A 21,545-nucleotide genomic window follows, 5' to 3' on the forward strand; every position below is an offset into this window, starting at 1 on the left:
ATACTAATTGGTTTGATCTCAGAATGAACGGAAATAAAATCAATGACCAGAGTTTTTATTTGCGCCCTAAAGCATGCACTAATGACATGGGTACTCCCTAACTCTTCAGTGTATGCAGTTAGAATTTTGACTGGCAACATGTTGTGGGTGTGTCTTATACATTTTAAGCTACCACGCCGAAGAGTGAGAGACCAACGATTGACACGACATGCAAAGTGGACAGCACTGGTGGGCTACAGGTAGGTGGACTCCGTGTTTTACAAAAAGACAGACAGGACAGATCAGCCTCGTTTGATTCCTTACACTCGTGGAGCTTCCAAAGCGGAGAGGATTCTCACTGCCTTTTCGACTGGCACCTAGCTTTCTCATCTTACGTGGGCATCCGCCAGTACAGGGGAGGTATTTGGGGTGACTGGTGATCTTTGCCACTTACCATTTTCATCGACAGCAAGAACACAGGCCCCTTTGGCTAGCAACTCCTCAACGACCATCTTCAAGCCGTTGCGTGCAGCAATATGGAGAGGGCTATAAAACATGACACCAAGCATCAGCTGCGATGCATGTTTGCCCGAGCACGTGCCACTGTTATTAACCCACATCCTTCACAGACAAAGGGCTTACGGATCTATAAATAGAATCCAACTATTTCACTTAAAAAAACACACCAAAAAAGACACTTGTGGACCAGACCTTTTCCAGGTGTTAATGATCCAACAGTGCTTTCAAGGTTGGCCCAGATTCCTCTGCAGGTTTTACAGATAATCTGCCTTTTAAGCACCTTCACTGACAGTATAGTTGAAGGCAGAGGAAGCACTCAAGCTCAGGTGTGTTTTGTGTAAAGTTCACCATATGCCCTCTGCCCCCACCCATAGTGTCGATTATGGCATTTGATTCAATGTTTCCCACAAATCATATGACTTGCATCAATATTGCTTCCATAAATCAGCTCAAAGCCTTACTATTACTAAGTGCATCCAGATAGTTTTACTAAATTTATAAAACCTTAAAGAATAATGTCAAATTCAGCAAATGCTGCTTTATAAGGTTTTGGACTTTTAAATAGGAAAAAAAAAAAAAAAAGCCCTATTTTGGGTAAAAAGAAAAAAGAAAAGAAAAATGAGCTGATTCCAAGAGCCCAAGCGGAAAGCAAATGTTTTGAGAATGACGAGGGCAACGAATGTGTGAATGCGCTTTACACAACTGACATATGTATGGATTGTGATAAGAGTTGTATGAGCCCCCAATAAAATGATTAAAAAATAAATAAAAGTCCTATTTTTAAAAATTAATAAAATAAAAGCCCTAATATTTCTCTGCCCTTAAAACAAATGCATAGATAATTTCTTAAACTAGAAATGGAAGCAGCTTTTAGGTCTTGCGCACTGAGAGTCACACTGAATTATATTAACATGCATTGAGGACAAATGGCTTGGAAACTTTTCAAGGGTATGTGGGGAGCTTGTTTTTCAAAACTGTCATTTCCCGGGAAGAAAGTTAAGGGGACTGCAAAGAGTCTGTTGGAAAATTCCACTATCATTGAATTCCATTTCCCCATAAAATTTTAGAAGCCCCCGAGTGCATCATGCTAATAATATAAGGAGGCTTCAATAAGTTCATGGACCTAAAAGATAACGGTATTTTGTTCCATAGTCTTTTTGAAACCCCTCGGTACATTTATACAGTTTCCCCAAATATGGCAGCCCATATAATTTTCTAACAGCCCATTACATTTATAATAGTATGCTAGAAATCTCAGTACATAAAACAGGCCTCGCAAAAGCGTATGGTGGCATAACAGGTGAAGGATGATGACCCAGGAGGGCCAGAGCTTGGTCAGCAGGCATGGACAGGAGCTTAGGCTTCATGAATGGGGGCCAGGAGCGGGTCTTTCCCCGCCGGGTCCCGGGTCCCCGCACAGCTGGGGCAGAGCAGCTCTGAAGGGCTGTTGCATCAATGCCCGCATCTGGGTTTGCATCAGACTTTAGACATGGACACTTACGTCTGCAGTGCGTTGTTTTTTGCATTAATAAGGCTCTCATCTTGTATCTTGTCAAGTATTAACAAGGCACATTTTTCATGACCCTAATAAAGAAAAAGAGCGATAAGACACAGGCGAGTTCCTGGAAATAAAAAAATAAATGACGCCATTATGCTTTCACTGGAAAACGGATTTCCTTGGCCGGAAAACATTCTGTGAGGCTATTTTTCAAGTGCGTTTTTTCTTTTACAACACAAGTGGTTAAAGGGTCACGTAAACTCTCAGATTCTGATGAAGTGTTTATGGTCAGACCACACTAGACTTAGATCTAAAATATCACTGTTTCTAAGGCAGCGGTTACCATGAATGTCACTGGGAGCTGAAGCAGATGGCATTGCGGCTAAAACTAAGAGTATCCTCCAAATCAGTGGTGCTCGCCCTGCCTCATGCTGCAACCCTTTAAACAGTTCCGCCTGTCGGGGTGACCCCCAACCACAAAATGATTTTCGTTGCTACTTCAAAACTTTAATTTTGCTACTGTTATGAATCGTCATGTAAATATCTGATATGCAGGACGTATTTTCATTGCTACAAATTGAACATAATTAAACATAATTAAAGCATAGTGATTAATCATAAAACAATAGGTAATTATATATTGTGAAATATTTATGTGTTTTCTGATGGTCTTAGGCGGTCCCTATGAAAGGGTCGTTCGACTCCCAAAGGGGTCATGACCCACAGGCTGCAAACTGCTGCTCTAAATCCTTCCCCATTATCTTCAAACCTGTGGAAAGTCCCAATTCCTCCCCCAAGTCCTACGAGACTATCTCCCTCAGTGATCTAACTGTCCTTAAACTGCTTATTCCCCATCATGCTATCACTCCTCACCCTTGACGGCCTTACGTAGGGAGAGACCGCTCAGGAAAGCCTGTTCTTTCCTTCCCTCCCATCCAGGATGGTCTCTATTGATAGACTTCAGACTGCCCTATTATAGGACTACAGCTAAGTGCTAGCTGTTCAATATGTGGTCCACAGAGTGGCTGTCCCAGGAGCTGGTTAGGAATACACTCTCTGGCTGTCCCCAAGACGTAACTAAACGGAGAGTCACCTTTTCGCACGATCCTCAGGTGATTGCTTTGCACATTAAATTTGAAAAGCAAGGCACGAAGATAAACCTTGATGTGAAACTGCCGAAACCCAGCCCTCTGTGTGGTTCCGAAGAATGAGGTGAGAAAGTACAACTGGGGCAAGGAATGGCTGAGACCTCTTGTGACTCTGATAGCTCTTACTACCCCAACGATACTGAACTACACCATCGCACTGCTGTCTGTCAACTGGCCTCTGCCAACAGGGCGACATTTAAGGGAGACCCTCAATTACAGCTTAATTATAACTGTAGACATCTCCTCTGGATACACTGCTGAGGGAGCATAAATGGTTGTAACTTAAAAGAGGGCAACTTGATTTGTAAATGTCTATATCCTTCTCACTGCCTCCAACGGCCCTAAGGACAGAGTAGAACTGCCCCAGGAGGTTGCTAAGACTACAACCCTTGCTGGGAGTAAAAGGCCTCATCTTTTGCCTATGCCAACAGGGCCCTCTAGTTTCTATACTTAGACCCAATAATTCCATGCCTAGAAATCTATTTTAAAAGAACGATCAAGATTTAAAAAAAAATTATCTGCAATAGGCATTAGTCATAGTAGATGATCTTTCGAAATAAGCTCTATTTTTAAGAGTAGCTAGTGAGCAAATAAATAACGACACATTCCCAAAGCAGAATGCCACACATCTTGTAAAACCTCCTAAGAGTCACCATCTCAAGGAAGAGATCCACGATGTGCTGTTTCATGACTAAAGCAGGTGATAGATCAGCAGGATCTCATTTTTGCAAAATCCTATGTTTACATATCATGTCGGCTTTATGGAAGCAGGAACCTTGAGTTACATGACCACACTGCTATAAAGAAGTGCATTTTTAGCATTGAACTCTATACCTGGTGGTGGGGGGGGAAGCAGGCAGGTAGAAATGCCTATGGCTGCATTCATTTGCCTCGAGTAGACCTTGTTGTTGTTATGTTATTCTAATGTCTTCAAATGGAAGAAGAAAAAGAAAGTGAAACTGTCTTGTTTTAGAAGACTATTAAGGTCCTAACCTGTGTTTAAGGAGCCCTGGTAGCTTAGTGGTTAAGTGTTGGGCTTCTATCATCAAAGTCAGCAGTTTGAAACCACCAGCCGCTCCTTGGGAGAAACAAGAGGCTTTCTACTCCCCAAATGAGTCGCTGTCTCGTAAACCCACAGGGGCAGTTACACCCGCTCCTCGAGGGTCACCGTGCATCAGCACTGGCTCTATCCTTGCTGCTGTTGTTGGGCGCCATTGAGTCAGCTGTGACCCACAGTGGTCTTGGGCACAACAGAACGAAACGCTGCCTGGTGCTGTGCCATCCTCACAATTGTTCCCATGCCTGGGCCCATTGATGGCTCTATGGTAGTGAGTTTGGTTTGGTTTCATTGGTGGCACTGTTGGTTAAGTGTTGAATTACTAAGTGCAAGGTCAGCAGTTCAAAACCACCAGCTGTTTCACAGGGGAAAAAGGATAAATAAGGTTATTTGCTCCCATAAAGATTCACAGACCCAGAGGTCCTGTATCGGGAGGGTATGAGTCAAAAATGAGGTGATGGCAGTGGGTTTTTAGGGAACTTGTGTTTGAAATCAAAATAGCACTGCAACCTGGCAGTAGCTCCAAAGACAGTCCAAGACGGACCGCAGCAAAGAGTCCCTCGGGCCCGTGTCTTAGAAGGCACACCGGCACGGGGCCCTGGGTGCGTCTGTGGCTTTCCAGTCTCTTCCTAGGCAGCAACATCTTGGGATATGTATCACTTCATGAAGGGCCACGAGCCACACCTTTGACATAAACAGACCTTACTTAAGAGGTATTACTATTCAAACAACATCAACCAACAGCGTTTTAAATTCCTTTACATACTTTACTACTAGCCAAATGTAAGGGTGTATTCAAGTCCTTATCCTGTACAGTCAGGTCAGCCTGGGCACTGTTCACCAAAATATCTAAAGGAAAACAACAACAACAAAGGGTTAGTTACTTGGACCAGGTATTAATCACATTATGCATTATGAAAATATGATTCCAAAACAGTATCTTTCAATATGTACAGCTTACATGAATCATATTCCGTTGTGTGTTTTTCTTTTTTAGGGAGCAGTTTATTGCCATATTTGGTACATCAAAATAAAGCATGAGGGCGTTAACTCTGTCCTCATTATAGCCACTTAAAATGATGCTTTGCTTTGTCAAGACTGAGAGATTTCACTGTAGAAAGGTTGGTTCATTTTCACAAGGCCCACCAATAATCCAGTAACAGGAGAGTGAAGATAACTGAGCACTCAGTCAGGTGGCCTGTGTGGACCTGCCAGCGGCCGTCGTCGGTGGGCAACACCAAGAGGAGTTACATAAGCACTTGGCTGCGAACTGAAAGGGAAACGGTGTGATTCCATCGGCTGTTCCGTGAGAGAAAGCTCGGCCAGTTGGCCTCCGGAGGACTCACCGCCGTGGAAACCCCATGGGCAGTTCTACTCTGTCCTGCGGGGTCCCCGGGAGTTGGTTTTCCTACCAAGCGAACAACATTGCATTTCTAGATTCCACGCAGCTTAGATTCTGGGGTGGGTACAACTGCCAAGTCCGCACGGGTACCTACCCACAGCGCCCGCCTGCCCGTGCTCGGCTGCCGTCATCAGTGCCGTTCTCCCCGAATTGTCCGCCGCGTTCACTGGCGCGTTGTGTCTCAAAAGCAGCTGCAGGCACTCCACGTGGTCAGCAAAGGCTGCTGCGTGGAGGGGGGTCCTTAGGATGGAAAACCGGCGCATTTTAGTTTCCTTTCATTGCGGTGCTCCTTCTCTCAGCATCACGGGCAGGGGGTGGTCCTGGGCATTTACCACAGCTTGGTGTATAGGGATAATGATCAAAAATCCCACTGAGGCCACACGGCTTGAACGCCAAGGTATCCCTGTGTGAATGGTGCCCTCTAGAGTCGGGGGATGTGTGGATGCATATATGCTGGCCCTGATCCTAGATTAGGCATCTCTGAAAGCAGCTGTTTGTTGCCCAGTTGACTGGATTCATGGTGACATCAGGTGCATCAGAGTAGCTTTCAATGGCAGATTTAAAAAAAAAATAGATCACCAGGCCTTTCTTCCACGGTCCCTGTGGGTGAGTTTGGCCCTCTAACATTCTGGTTAGCCACTAAGTGCGCTAATTGTTTGCACTGGACAAGGAACTCCTTGCCATCTCTATCATCTGGACATCTTTATTTTTCTGATTAAAAAAAGTATTTCTGTGATAGACAATTTCAGTTTCTCCTATCTTCAGCTAACCAACCCGCGCTTCGATTTTTTCTCCGCGCTGCTTGCCATGTCTAGTACTGGTTCCTAGACCTTTTTACCTCGCACAATATGCATACACCAGATCCTTTCCTTCAGAGCATTTTCATCAGGATAAGCCTGCAATCTTCACCAGTGACTCCCTACTCATCTCTAATACCTTCAATTAGAAACCCCTCAGAAGTTAAGCCTTTAATTTATAGATAACTGACTGTTTGCATGTTTAAAAACAGGAAACCCATATCACCTAATGTGGATGCTTGATTTCCTTGAGAAGATAATCAGTCATTAGCTATGAAGGTGAAAAACTATTCAACGTGGATCAGGCAATTTCACTACTGTCGCTCCTGGTTGATGCAATGAACCTACACAGTAACTACCCAAATGGTTGGAGGTTCAAGTTTACCCAGATCCGACTTGAGAGAAAGGCCTGGTAGTCTATCTACTTGGATAAAATCAGCCATTCAGCACAGTTCTCCTCTAACACACGCAGGCTGCCATGAATCAGAATCAACCAGATGGCAACTGGTAGGTGGTAATGTCACTTCTAGGGCTCTCTCCCAGATATACAGTCACATGTATGAGAATGGTCACTGCACCCACTATTTCAATAGCAACGTATTAAAAACAACCTAAATGTTCAATAAAAGGCAGGCTGATGAAACTGTAGTATATCCATTCAGTGGAGCAATATACAGTTTTAAGAAGAATGTGGTACATCTATATGTTTGGTCTAAGACCAATTAAGAGCAGTGCAGTGCACTGCATAAGATGTTCCCCCTTCTATGAAAATACATTTGCATAGATAGGAGGTGTGGGGCTTCAAACATTCGTGGAAAAATTCCATTACATTTTCCTTCCATTTGTCCATGAATTTCTGAAGCTCCCTTGTACTAAGATGAGTTTGTTGTTGTTGTCGTTAGGTGCCATTGAGTCAGCTCTGACCCACAGTGACCCTCTGCACAGTAGAATGACACACTGCCCGGTCCTGTGGCCTCCTCACAATCGTTCTATGCCCGAGCCCATGGTTGCAGCCCCTGCTGCCAATCCATCTCTCTGGGAGTCTTCTTCTTTTCCACTGTCCCTCCACTTAACCAAGCGTGAAGCCCTTCGTCTGACAATAGGCCCAGAGCATGTAAGACGAAGTCCTGCCATCCTTGCCTCTATGGAGGACTCTGATCTCATGCTCTCTTTCTTTTATGAAACAGAAAACGTTTGAAGCTAGGAATTCTGGGCCAAGAGGGAAAGGCCCCTTAATTTTACACCCTTTGCAATCCTTCGTTTCAAAGCCATACTTACTTTTTCAATGAAAAGACTATTAGCTGCACATGTGGCGAGGCGGCAGCCACAAAGCAAAGGCTAGGATTCCTCAAGAAACAGCTCTGCTACCTTGGGCTCACTCACCGTCCTTTGTCATCTCTACAGCTGACAATGCTGGAATCGATGGTCCCGAGGAGCAGGGACGCACAGCTCTCATGATCATTTATTCTAAAATGAAAGCGGATTGTAAGTTTAAAAAACTCCCCTTTGTTAAAAATGTATCTATCCCCTCCCATCCTGCGGTCCTATGCACACAGTATATATAACCAGCTGATGCATTTTAAAAACTCTGAGGCATAACATCTGTGGTCCATTGATTCCATTGCCACTGCTCTTTAGAAACCCAGGCTGACTGCAGACCATAGTCCAGGGGCCATGCAGGGGTTCTGGGACTATGAAAGACAGGAGTCCTTCCCATTTCCAACCACAGCCTCCAGGAACATTTCCAATAGAACGAACGGGCTTTAGGAGAAGCCTGGGGGCAGTGCAAAGATGAGCAACCCTGGACCTTTGTTCCTCGGGCGGACCGTGAACCTCAGTGAACCTGAGCTGGCAGGTGTCAGGTGACCACAGATTCCAGGTGACCTTGCTTCGCAGGCTGGCCATGGAAGTTACTGATTTACAGTTACTGAGCTCGCTAAGCTATAAGCAGTGGCTTCAGCTGCCACAGGTCAAACACGGAGTGTGTTGAACAAGGGCTGATAGGATGGGACGTGAGAAAAAAAATCCCATTTACTAAAAAGGGCCACCAAAGGATGCAGAAGGGGGGATTGGGATCTATGGAGTGTATTTGGCCCCACCACGTCTTTCAAATCATCCACAGGCTTATTGCTCTTAACCTGACTTTGTGGAAGGAGCCACAGACACGCAGCAGACACCTGTGAGGCAGGTCTGAACCAGAACTCGTTCGTCACCTTTGTGTAAGGTGTGTCTTAGCCCACCCCTGCACCCTGGGGCCTCTGAGTCGCCCCCGCACGATGGCACTCTGAGGAGAGCTCCCGGAAAATCATTAGCATTAGGGACCATGCTTTGCTATCAGAGCTATTTGTCTTGAGTGGCAAGATGGACTATATTGGTCTTATCTGTAATCGAAATGCTTTTCCCGTCCCTAAAAGGCAATTTCTGCAGGGCTAGTTAAAGAATCGAAAGTGGCACCAGCAACGCCCAGCATCTACTTACATGGCACAGTGCAGAGGAGTAAAGGGATTACCCATAAACGTGCGAAAACATTTTTGCTCCAAAAGTACCTCGAGACAGCTTTCATTACCTGCAAGGAATCAAAAGAATTTATGGAGTATCTAAGAAAGAAACTTTGATCAATCCTTTTTTTAAAATTTTTAGTGGTTATTTTACGTCTTCAATTCTGGCTTATGAATTTCCCCTGAAGTGGCTGAATGTTCATTCTTCATCGACTAAAATATATAAAATGCCAAAGTGTTATTAACTAGGCTCACGGGGGTCTGAGACATGATAAACACAGAAAAGCAGGAAGGCCACACGGTCCGGTGGAGGGAGAGAAAAGAGGCCACATTTGCAAGCAGCATCGATTCCTAATCATTCTTAGCCCTTAATAGATGAAAAAGAAAGTGCCTGGCAGAGGCATGCCTCAGTGTTTCCATATTTACTTTCACCTGTACAAGCAGCTTTACTTACAAGTATGCACCCTGGCCAGCTGAGGGGCCCTGCTGGCATAACGGTCAATGGCTTGCCCACTCACTCAAAGGTCAGTGGTTCAGATGCAAGAGCTGCTCCACAGGAGAAAGATGTGGCAGTCTGCTTCCGTAAAACAGCGTTGGAAGCTCTATGGGCGGAGGTTCTAGCCTGTTCTTCAGGGTTTCTACGAGTCGTCATCAGCTCAACAGTCACGACTCTGGTGCGTTCTGCTGCTTAACATAGAGGAGGACACTGATAGCAAGCAGTGTCCGACACAGTTCAGGCAAAAGAACTTTCAATGTTGTAAATGGCCCGCTCACAGTGCCTGGAATACCGTAGGCGCCAAGCAAACATCTTTTGAATGAATGAATGATGAATTCTTTTCAATAAAGTGGACGGTAATTTCCACATCAACAAAGTTTTGAATGCACTAAGCCCCCGTCTGTCTCTTGACTTGTTATGTGATCTTGGGCAACTTACTTGGATCTCTGAGGCTTGCTTTCCCACATGAAAAGGGAACTAGGAATCCCTGGCCTGCCCATCTTATAAGCCGATGGGACGTTTCCTCGCATTCAAAGGACTTAAAGGTGATTTATAAAGTGTGCTACAATGTCAGGCTGAAAGGCATTGTGATTTGTCTTTAGAATACAGGTTGCCGTCCTGGGCTGCGCTCAGTGCTCAATTAATCAAAGTTCCCTTGTGATCTCTCTAGAATGGTGCCAACTGGAAATTTTAAGTATTAAAATTTGTGCATAAAAAAAGAAAAGGTGAACTTTCTCTGAGGAGGATTAAGAAACATGTGAAGTAATGAACATAGAACATTCCTAATCTCAGGCAGCTTCGACAGTTTCCAGCTACCTCCACTCCTCACTCACACGGTCCCAGACTCTTCAGTGTCTGTAGCAGTATGACTTGCTCCCGACAGGGCCTAGCTAGGGCAGAAGCTACACATTCTGTTCTCTGGGGACTGTATGAACCCAAACCTAAGGGTCTGTGTAGGTAGGACTCGGGGGTCCTTGAATTGCTTTCACTTCTTTCCAAACGCCCAATGAAAGGGATTCTGGGAAGATGGAAGAGGGCTGCTCTTCCTTCCCGGCTAGCACCTGGTTAGGCCTAAAAACAGAGGGACATTTCCATACACCCACCCTCCCAAGGGAAGAGGATCCTAGCTGTGGCAAATTTGCCGCTTGCCATGATATCCAACACCTGCTGTGTCTTTCCACACCTGTCGGTTCTCTCCTGTCAGAGCTCTCTCACAGGCTGACCCCAAGTGGGGAGGGGGGAGCACAAGAAGTCCCGATGATGCAAGGTTAAGTGCTTAGCGGCTAACTGGAAGGTTGGCAGTTCAAACTCACCCATTGACTCCATGGGAGCTCCACCTGGCCATCTGTTTGGGTAAAGGTGTCACCTTAGAAAACCATAGGGGCAGTTCTACCTTGTTCCATGGGTTGCTGTGAGTGGAAAAGGGGCTCCACAGCCCCCGACCACCCCTCCCCACCACCCAGAGTTAGGGGAAGAAAGCCCACAATCCTCTGATGGCGGGGCAGGAGGGAAACCCAGGTGAATGAGCAGAAAGCTGAACTCTTATTCGAGGCAGATGCAATGGACTGAAAAAGGCTGTAACGACACTGTGCTGACATGTCTTAAATTGGTATCATTAAGCACACAGAAATCCTCTCTGGAAATAACAGTTGTACTTTCTACGTTTAAAAATTAACAAAAGAATTGCAGATATAAAAATAAAATGATAGAGGTAAGAAAAATAGGGAGACGTATTCATGTAATCTTGGGGTTGGGAGTGGGACATCTTAAGCAAGAATGGAAACCTAGATTTCCTAAAAGAACAATCTGACAGATTCAGTTACATAAGCGTTCAAGTTCTCCACATTGAAAAAGCCCACAAACAGTTGAGAAATGATACACAACGCAATAGGAAAAACAACACAAAGCGAAAAACTGGGCAATGGATAGAAAAGGTAATAATCCAAGAGAAAATGCTAACAAGCAATAAATCAGGACTTGGACCTGTCCAAGCTAGTCTGACTCCCTGATGATAATTTGCATATGCATCTCAGAATCTACACTTTAACAAGACCCCCAGGTGATTCTTAAGAACCGTATAGATCTTCATAGGAATCAGCTGGTGATCTTGTTGAACTATAGATTCTGATTCAATATGTTGACTGGGGGTAGGGGTGGGGGGTTGGTAGGAGTGGAAATGAGCCCTATTGGTGTGGTGGGTTACATGCTGCACTGCTAACTGCAAGATCAGCAGTTCGAAACCACTGCCTGCTCCTTGGGAGAAAGACAAGACTTCTATCCCATAAAGAGTTAAAGTGTAGGAAACCCACAGGGGCAGCTCTATTCTGACCCAGTAGGCTCCTAGGAGTCACATGACCGTGAGGGAGGAGGTGGAAATGAACATTTTCAGCTGGGGTTGAACTGGAATGCACTAGTTCAAAGCCCTGAAATAAATAGACAGCTAGGCAGGGAAATGCCGGTTAAAACGGTGATATACTTTTCAAACTAACAAAAACAAAAAGTTGCTATCGCCTTGGGCTGGCCAACGTGTAGAAAAACAGTATTTTTATATGCACATTTGGTGACGTAATAAATTATGATACTTATTTTGCAAAGTAATATGGTAGTTTATTAAAATTAAAGTTGTACATGTGTTGCACATGCCCTTTACCTCAATCATTTCACTTCTAGAATTCATTTGACAGAATTTAAAGGACCATAAGATGAACAGATGTGCACTGTACCATGGTTCATAACAGGAAAACCCTGAGAGCAACCTGAAGTTCCATCAACTGGGATCTGGTGAATACATTCTGATATATTTCTTTTATGTATGTTGTTGCTAGGTGCTGTGGAGGAGGCAGTTCCAATCCCGTGTACAACACAATGAAGCACACACATGCACGGGTGAACAGATATACACATCTACACAGGCTTCGAATTCTATCTTTCCAAGTATGTGTGTATTGTAAAAAAATACAACTTTTAAAAAGACCAGTCTGTACATGCATTGACTTATAAGGATGTTACATGTCAATGTATGTATGTTAACTAAACAACAACGAAAGAAAGCTAAACCAAAGTTATATGACTATAGAGTGATACTTATTGTATTTGTGTTTCTAAATTTATGTATACAGCTTTATATTAATAAAGATAAATATATACACATATGTGTATATATAAATATATCAAGTGTAAATACATATATATATATATATATATATATATATAACGCAAAAGATACTATGTTGAAGTGAAATTACTTGGTATGGCTGTTCTGTTAATAATTGGGCGGGTCATACAAGCAGAGTGCTAGAGACGCTAATAAAGGCGATTGGGCAGTTGTGTAAGGAAGCTATTTCAGAAACAAGAAGAGAGAATCCAGTGAGATCGAGAAAGAAGTGCCATCAACGGGGCCCATGTGAGCTCCCTGTCTGAAGTGGTAGAGGCAGCAGAGAGAGGCCGAAGCATCGGGACCAGGAGCCAGCGCATGGGAGCAGCACTGAAACTACGAGGCTGATTGGCAGGCTGCCTAGCCCAGGGAACAAGGCGAGGCCAAGGACTACATAACCGAGAGGCTGAGGATCAGAGAGACGATATTTCTGCCAATATGGCCGAGAAGAAGTGTTGCAGACAAAAGAATTGTTTCCTTAACATTCTGTTGGCTTCCCTAATAACCCCGTAATTGTGAGTACTGTCTGTGAGTTCTGGGAGGCCATTGCAGTAAGTTAGCAAACCCAGCAGAGAAGCAGAGTGCCCTGGGAGGGGCAGTTGGTGTCACAACAGGGTAAAGGAGGGCGCTGTATGGAGTCCTGGTTGACCTCAGCCTTGCGATCCACCGTGAGGTGAAGTGGCGTTGGTGTGGAGCTGTAGCCGGAACAGGTCACATGCAGCCCCCATGCCGTTCACTGAGACACGGACCAAACTAAATCAGAACGTGGGATTGGATTTGGAGACTTAATTTTAATTACTTTAGACATTTCTGTGTTTTTAATTATCCTGATTAACACGTATTTTTTTTGTTTAAAGAAGTAAACTCCTAAATAACACGTAAATCAAAATAAATGGGAAATGAGACAAAAAACGGAAATCCTGAAAGACATGTCATGTGTCTACGAGGAATCAGTTGCAGGGCCAGCGAATTGGTTCAGGTGGCTCTTGCTGCCAAGCTGCCTTTGCCTACACGGGCCTGGGAAGAAGGTGGGGAAGATGCTGATAGGACTCATCTGTGCAAATTGTGAACAGGAGTCCTAAGGATGCTGTCCTGCTGCATATAAAATGAGCCCTCGGAGAAGCAGCAGGAGGGGTCGCACTGCCAGAAAGAGCCAGGAGTGGAGGGTGTCCTCTGGGCCTGCGATCCCTGTATAGTGAACCTCCTGGATCCCGACGCAGCTGTGACATCAGGTGCATCCGCAGCTAAACCAGGAGCAGAGCTGGAAACAGTGGCGGACTCCCCGGCCCAAAGAGCAAGTAAAGCTGAGTGCTTTGCGGCAGGAGGCTGGCATGTGGACTGAGGCCACGAGACACGAGATGGGGGAGTTGGGCTTGCCTCACGGAAATGGCTTACAGAAGTGGGGTGCTGCTGGGCACTTAATTTAGGAAGCTGGGTTTGGTGACCTCAGAGCTTGAGCTGGATGACTTGAGTTGAGGCTTTCAGTGGAGGGCTGGGCCCTTGGGTGTTTATTAGCAGCCCTGAAAGAACTCTGTTACACGCCCGCATGAACAACTCTATCCTGAGCATTCCTCACTTGCAGCCTGTTAAATTCTCAAGTAAGCCTTTTAAGCATGTATTTTGTGTGGTCTGTGAGTTCTGTATAGTCATTGCAATGAATATTAGAACCTAGATATAAAAGTAGGGAATTCTAGTTAATATAACACATCAATTACAAGAGCCTATTACACTATATATAATACAGCATGAACACACACACATACACGTGAACATATATATAAATTCTAAGCCAAACTCATTGAGATGCCAACTCATAGGGGCCCCATAGGCGAGAGTGGAGCAGATCTATTGTGTTTGAGATACTGTAACCTTTACAGACATATACTGTCTCACTTTTCTCTCGTGAGGTGACTAGTGGGTTTGAACTGCCAGCCTTTCAGTTAGCAGCCCAATGCTTACCCACTGTGCCACCAGGCGCTCTCTCTCTCTCTCTCTCACACACACAGCATTATATATTATAGTTTATATAATATTATTTTGTTATATAAATAATACTATACACAACTTCAAAAAGTTGATGGAAAATTCCATTATCTTTCCATTCCATTTTCCCACAAATGTTTAAGACCCCCCTCATAATATCTATATATTATACTACATATATTTCTATATAAAGAAGTGTGTGTATGTATATATATAATTTCCTGAGCCATTCCTGATTGTTTTGTGAAGATCAGAAGCGCTAATGAAAATGGATTAGTTCTGTCAATCAGCAGGTCTAATTAACCATAATGTTACTAACAATGGGAAAGTGAACTTTGACTCAAGATGTTTCCTAAAACATGGTAGCCAGGAGAGAAAGGGGTTTTTCAAAAACGGGGTATTCTGGGTGTCGTGAGATTGGAAACTGCAGCCTAGGATTTCCTCGGAAGTCTGATCATCTGAAGGGAGTGGGGTCCGGCGGCTGGGGAGCGGTGGTGGGAAATGCAGTGACCAGCACTCACCATTGTAGCATGCCCAGTGCAGCGGCGTGTAGCCTTGATTATCTTTGAAAGAACAGTCCTCTTCGGAGAGGGCCATCTGCAGCAGCTCGCTCAGCCACGCAGCGTGACCCCGAGCGGCGGCGTAGTGCAGGGGCGTCCTCCCTCTGGAATCTTGACAGAGAATCGACACTTCTTGTTCCAGCAGCATTTGCACACACTCCTCGTGGCCCGTCATAATCTAGTGCACAGCAAGGAAAAACCCAAAACAAATCTCAGGGGAGCAGAAGATGCCGAAAGAGGCTGTCGGGGAAAGGAGGTTGGGTTTCCACTAAGTGCGCATGGGTCTGGGCTCACAAGCAACTCCACCTTGCTTGAAAAAAGGGCAATCCCATCAGGATCGTCAGGGGAATGCCGTGGGAAAATCTCTGGACTCTCCGACCAGGACCAAGTGAAGGACCGTGACAGCAGCAGAAAATACTGGCTTTAGAAAGACAGTCTGGTGACCCCGTTTATCAACCTTGGACAAGTCAGTTCTCGTCTTCCACTGCAGTGGGAACAGGAATCCCGTCCTCACCTGTCGCTGATGGAAAGGCTCCCAGCCGCGCGCCAAGAAAACGCTGATGACACTGACCCCTTAGCGGTCCTCGTTTTTCCGTCGTCAGAATGGTCAACACCATCCCCAAATAATATTGTATGAGGTCTGCTTTTGTTTCATCGAGTTTAGTTCACATGCCTTAAAATGCAGTTACCTGCATGTGGAAATATCTGCTCCTCATTCCGTTAGGAGCAGGATGACTTCCATAACATGCTATATTAATAAAGGAGTTCTCAGGGCTACCAACCTTACAGTAGAGATTGAGTAGTAGTATATTTCTCTTACACAAGAAAAAATAAAATAAAATAAAATGCAGTTACACAGGTACGTGCAAAGAATTGTCCACAAGGATGCCCATCTCAGCGTCATTTGTAACAAAGAACCATTACAAATGGTGTGACTACTCAACACGAGGAGACACTAAACTAAATGACAACACATGCACATACCAGAGCCTTAAAAACGATGGCACGGGGGATGAGCAACAGAAAAGGAGGCAGGGAGACAGCGGCCGGTGCGAGCATGAAAAAAAGTATCAAGGGTTCAAGGGGGGCAGGGGGAGAATGAGGAGCTGATACCAAGAGCTCAAGTAGAAAGAAAATATTTTGAAAATGATGATGGCAACCTATGTACAAAAGTGCTTGACACAGTGGATGGATGGATTGTGATAAGAGCTGTAAGAGCCCCCAATAAAATGACTAAAAAAATAAAAGCTAAATGGAAAATTACACGTTATGTATGCATGCTGTCCTTAGGGCCTCCCAGCCAGCTCTGGCTCCTCCCAGTGACCCTACATCTGAGGGTGATAAAGAAGGATCGTTGTAAAAGGACTGTCTCAGAAACCCAAAGGGGCAGATCTGCCCTGGCCTATAGAATTCCTATGAGTTGTAATCAATTTGGTTCAACAAAATGGTTTGTCTTACCATGTATACTCGTGTATAAGCCAAGGTTTTCAGCACATGTTTAATGCAGTTTTTGTGGTAAAATTTGGGGCCTCAGCTGATATTCGGGTCGGCTTATTCTCGAGTATATACGGTAATTGTTCAATTTTAATGAAGTATTTTATAAATGGGCAAAATGTTAAGAGTCTGCTTGCTATCAGGTTGAAATCTAGGCAAATGATGAAATTTTATTTTAAATCATGTAGAGCCAAAAAAAAAAAACAACCCAAGAAAACAAACACTGGCACAGAAAAACATTTAATGCCAAGGGACAAGACTTTTCACATACAAAGAGACTTAAAAAGCACGTTCCACAATAGTGGGTTTAGTGTTCTTTTTTCAAAAATCATTTAAAAAAAATCAACAGAAAAAAATGATTGGAAATGCATTTGCCAAAAAGCAGTTATCTCCAGGAGGTCCCATTACTGGCCATTGAGATTTTCCTTCTCTGTGCTTTTTCATATTTCGTAATTTTTCTACCTGTGAATGTGTCTTTGTAATCAGAAAACAAACAAATCTCCAAACAGTAGGTGTTCATGGGTCGATTTTCCCATTCTAACACGAACTCTCAAAAGCACCCAGGACCTAAGCGTAGTTGCCACATTTCACCTTGGCAAAAGGTTTGATAGTTTCTTTGGGACTGATGGAGGTTAATTGGCTATTGTGGGAGACGATGTTTTTCACTAAAATGCTGTATGGGTGTGTTGGGGGCAGGGCGTGGTGCGGGGGAAGCAGTGGCAGCAGGCTTCTGCAGAGACGCTGAGTGATGCGGAGGCAGAAGTACATACCCCTCTGTGCAGAGCTGTGCAGCCCATGATATCGATCGCATCCACCTCTGCTTCCTTTTCCAGCAACAGTGAAACGGCATCGATGTGGCCATATGCTACTGCAAGCATCAGTGGGGTTCTAGAGAGAGAGATAAGTCAGGTTTGGTTGTTTGTTTTTTAAGGAGATTAAGAAAAATCCAGTTCCAGTGGGAAGACTTTTTTTTTTTAAACCTTGACAACTTGCTAAATATTTTGTTTTCAAAGTGGTACCCACCATGTGGGACAAACTATCTGCCTCTGGTCTCTAATGGACATGTTGAATGGTGGACGAGTCAACAGAGTAGGGCAAATGCAGTTTTATTAGAAAAATGTTCACGTTAATGTTATCATTTTTAGAACATGTTGCTAAGTGGCAAGTGGGTTGGGTGTGTGTGTGTGTGTGTGTGATTCTTGCTTCTGTCTGAGCAGATTTTCTATGTTGGAGACTTCTGTCCAAGATTCAACTGAACAAAACCTTATTGCCTGAAAAGAGTTTGACAAGTGTAGAGAAAAGAACATTAGTGCTGGGGGGTCCAGGAGGTGGGTCCCTGACTCAGACTCGAACTCCTCACACCTTGCAGGGAGACACGAGTGCATTTCTGCTGGCCTTTTCCCAATGATAAGAGTTGGAACTGGGCCAACAGATGGAAAAACCAAACCAAAAATAAACCTCTAGCAAGGATAAAATTTTGCTCTCAAAACTTTTATGATGAATGTAACCTACTTAAATCTCTTTCTACTGTTATTATTTTTTTTAATGGGAAGAGTAAAACAAGTAGAAATAGGGAACAAAGAGGGGGGCTATAACAGAGGGACAAAATGCAAAGCTATCATGTAAAAGGTAGTTCTTTTTCTTTAAGATGTGCAGAAGTCACTGTGAAGACAAAACTATGATACAAGTACAAGTGTGCAAGTGTGTGTGTACACGCATGTGCATTGTGCGTGCACACACAGCATGCTTTTCTTGGGTCCATGCTCTAGCACACAACCACCTGCACTCTTGGGTTTCACTCAACCACACACCCTCAGGAGCCTTGGGTGCTGCAAATGGTTCATGGGCTCAGCCACGAGCAGAAGGGTTGGAGTCCATCCAGGAAGACCTGGTGACCTATGTCCCCAGCCCAGCCATTGAAAACCCCATGGAACCCAGATCTATTCTGACACACCGAATGGTGAGAGATGGCCGGGTGGGAACTGGGCCAACAGATGGAAAAACAAAACCAAAAATAAACCTCTAGTACGGATACAATTTTGAGGGATTTTTATGATGAAAGTAACCTATTGAAAGCTCTTCAACTGCCATTATTAAAGAGAGAGAGAGAGTAAAATAGAAATAGGGACCAAAGAGGGAAATATAAAAGAGGGGCAGGCTCTATTTGACGTGCCCCTGGGTGTCCATGAATGAGTTTGAGGTCAACCGGTAATGGTGGTGATACCTGCAACCTAAAATACTGGCAGTCAGCCCTCCCAGCCATTTAACAAATTAACGCCCTACCCATTGTGTTCGAAATGCCAACCCAAACCCAGGTGTGAGAACACTTACTGTCCTTTGCCGTCTTTCACATCAACCACTTCTGGATTGTCAGCAATTTCCAGTAATAGCCGCAAACACAGTGTGTGACCATTGATGACTGAAAAAGAAAATAGTGAACATTCTTTTGAGAGACCAACATTATAGACCCCTCTGAGACCACCCTGATTCGGACCCCACATTGGTGGTTTTCGGTTGCTGCTGACAGATCCCTTGGTCTCCAGCTCCTGGGCACAGGGTGACAGCCTGTGCCCTACTGACCCATCGTCCCCTCCCTCCCTTCAGGGACTTGACCTCGCCCTCCATGCTGGTTCCTGAACTGGGGGGGTTTCCTTAACCTGGTTCCTGACATCAGCTGTATCTCCTTGTACGAGACTGATCATCTCTCCTGACTCTTCAGTTACCGTTTTTCTTTGAATCGCTGTCTACCCACCCTCCAGTCCTTTTATAGGGGGGGGGGGAGACAAAGAGGGGAGGGAGGAAAAGGGAAAGGGACAAGGGGGGGAGGGCAGAGGAGGAGGGAAGAAGGAAAGAGAAGAAAACAGACCCTACTGCCTCTTCTTCGGGCCATTTTACACCCACTCACGATCTAAGACATCCCAGCAGTTCCAATTGATGAATGATAACCTTAGAGCACAACCTGAAGCCGGAAAGGTGCACACTCTGCACCTGTCAGTCATACCCTGCCAAGCCTGGTTCTTCTCACATTAGCTGAGCGGGCTCACTGATAGCCCGGCTCTCTCCAGAGACTCCAACGGGCAGCCTGAGGCTGGAGGATGCCCAGGTCCCAGGATTCCTTAACCAAAGCCTTCTGGGGCATCCGGGGCATCCTGAAGGCAGTCCTCTGACTGCCTCCCTCCTCTCTTCTCTGTCTCCTCAGCCAATCCAGAGCCCCTGCCCAGCACCTGCCCTGCCCTTCTCACGCAGGGTGCCCTTGGGCAGACAGTGCTGTCAGCCTGCTGGCTTGGTGGTGGTGCCACGGGGCTGGGTGGCTAACACAGGATAAGCCCCTGGTGTAGAGTGCTTCCCTCCAGCTTGCTGAGTGGGACCCAGTGACTTAGAATCGACCTGGCTTTCCACTTGGGGAGTAAGCGGAGTGCAAATATCTTTAAAATTCTAAACGTGACCTGCTCTCCTCTCTCCAGTGAGAATCCCATAAAACGGCTGCATCTAGCTCGTTAGGGATGTGGAGAGAAGGGAACAGATGCAGCTATGTGAGGTTGATAAAGGCCCTGCTAAGAGCTCTTTTTACAGCCCCTTTTACTGCCTGCCAGTCGGAAGGGGATGCTAATTTAACAATGAACACATTTTCCAGGGACAATATATGCTAGAATTCACTGCATTCATGGACACCACTCAAATTAACCACAGGAATAATACCCCATTTTGTAGACCCTCACAGATACATTCCCTTTATGTGTCTCGGGAGGAAATGTTATGCGTGGGAGTACAGGTACTGTGGTGGTGTTGCCTTTTTTGTTTTTTTCCCCAGGTTTTATTTGAAATGTGTTACCACTGATGAAATATGCAAGGAGCTTAATGCAGGCCTAAAAGGAACCGCACAGAACTGCGCGCTGCCTTGGCCTACCGCGGGGGAAGGTCTCGTGAAAGTGGTGGAACAGCTTATTTTGACTAGTTCCTCCCCCGGTCTCAGCCTGATCACCTTTTAAATATTCATAATCATAATAGTTACAAGGATGTCTGATTTTTGGCAAAACAGCTAACGGGGAAAAAAGAAAAAAGATCACATAAGTTTATATCTTTCACCCAGAGTGCTGGAGAGCGAGCTCAGCCTTCAGTTTCTATTTTTTCAACAGCGGTTGTTAGGCGCCATGGAGTCGGCTCTGACCCACAGTGACCCTCTGCACAACAGAACGAAAGGCTGCCCGGTCTGTACCATCCTCCCATTGTGCCTACGCCTGTGCCCGGGGCAGCCCCCCCCCCCCCCCGGTACCGATTCACCCCATGCCGGGCCCCCGTCTGCTGCCCCCCGACTTTGTCCGCACGAGGTCCTTGTGTGGGGGCTGCTCGCTCCTGAGAGCATGCTCAGAGCACCCGAGGCAAGGAAGCCTGGCCATCCTTGCCCTTACCGAGCACTCTGGCGGTACTTCTCCCAAGACACTTGTCGGTCCTTTTGGCAATCCAGGGTCCTTTCAACACGCTTCCAGCACCCCCATTCTTCGGCCTTCCTTATCCAATGACTTCTGAAGTTAGCAACAGTTTAGCTAACAGCCTTCAGGTCAATACTTGTGGCTCCTTATTGTCAATGGGTGGCCAGATTACAATCCTCTGGATCCACACACATTACTCCCCACTCACCCAGCCCCCGCCTTTTAGCAAGAAGATGCTAGCATCTTTTTTATTCTTAAAATCATTTTAAAGATTTGATCTTGAAAAGAAAAAAAGAAATAACTCAAAATGTTCTTTTTGATGCCACTTCTCTCTTTCCCCCATTATTTGTCTGCTTTGCAGTTTGTTTCCTTCTGCTCCAATCTTTGTGATTTTTCTTCTTTTTAAAAATCATTTTATTGGGGGCTCGTACAATGCTTATCACAATCCACACATCCATCCATTGTGTCAAGCACATTTGTACATTTGTTTGCCATCATCATTCTCAAAACATTTGCTTTCTACTTGAGTC

The 21,545-nt window shown here is 45.1% G+C and overlaps 1 protein-coding gene and 1 non-coding gene across 3 annotated transcripts in view; one reads left to right on the forward strand and one right to left on the reverse strand.

Annotated features, from left to right (window-relative positions):
• Positions 1–21,545, reverse strand: part of ANKRD44 (ankyrin repeat domain 44) — a 225,414-nt gene that overhangs the window by 6,392 nt on the left and 197,477 nt on the right. For both annotated transcript variants that reach the window (XM_045294783.1, XM_045294779.1), the window contains exons 18-26: positions 18,917–19,004; positions 17,356–17,473; positions 15,053–15,269; positions 8,879–8,966; positions 7,784–7,867; positions 5,698–5,843; positions 4,968–5,050; positions 2,000–2,082; positions 434–525 (exon numbers count right to left, since the gene is read on the reverse strand). In XM_045294783.1, the coding sequence (XP_045150718.1) occupies positions 434–525; positions 2,000–2,082; positions 4,968–5,050; positions 5,698–5,843; positions 7,784–7,867; positions 8,879–8,966; positions 15,053–15,269; positions 17,356–17,473; positions 18,917–19,004 (999 nt within the window). The remainder of the gene's footprint in view (positions 1–433; positions 526–1,999; positions 2,083–4,967; positions 5,051–5,697; positions 5,844–7,783; positions 7,868–8,878; positions 8,967–15,052; positions 15,270–17,355; positions 17,474–18,916; positions 19,005–21,545) is intronic.
• On the forward strand, positions 15,781–15,915 carry LOC115872140. The gene has a single exon (XR_004047683.1). It is a non-coding gene; the product is annotated as a small nucleolar RNA U109 (small nucleolar RNA).

Source organism: Echinops telfairi, unplaced genomic scaffold, assembly GCF_000313985.2.
Source record: "Echinops telfairi isolate 266 unplaced genomic scaffold, ASM31398v2 ScPeMD7_3;HRSCAF=10, whole genome shotgun sequence".
In the NCBI taxonomy this organism is placed as follows: Eukaryota; Metazoa; Chordata; class Mammalia; order Afrosoricida; family Tenrecidae; genus Echinops; species Echinops telfairi.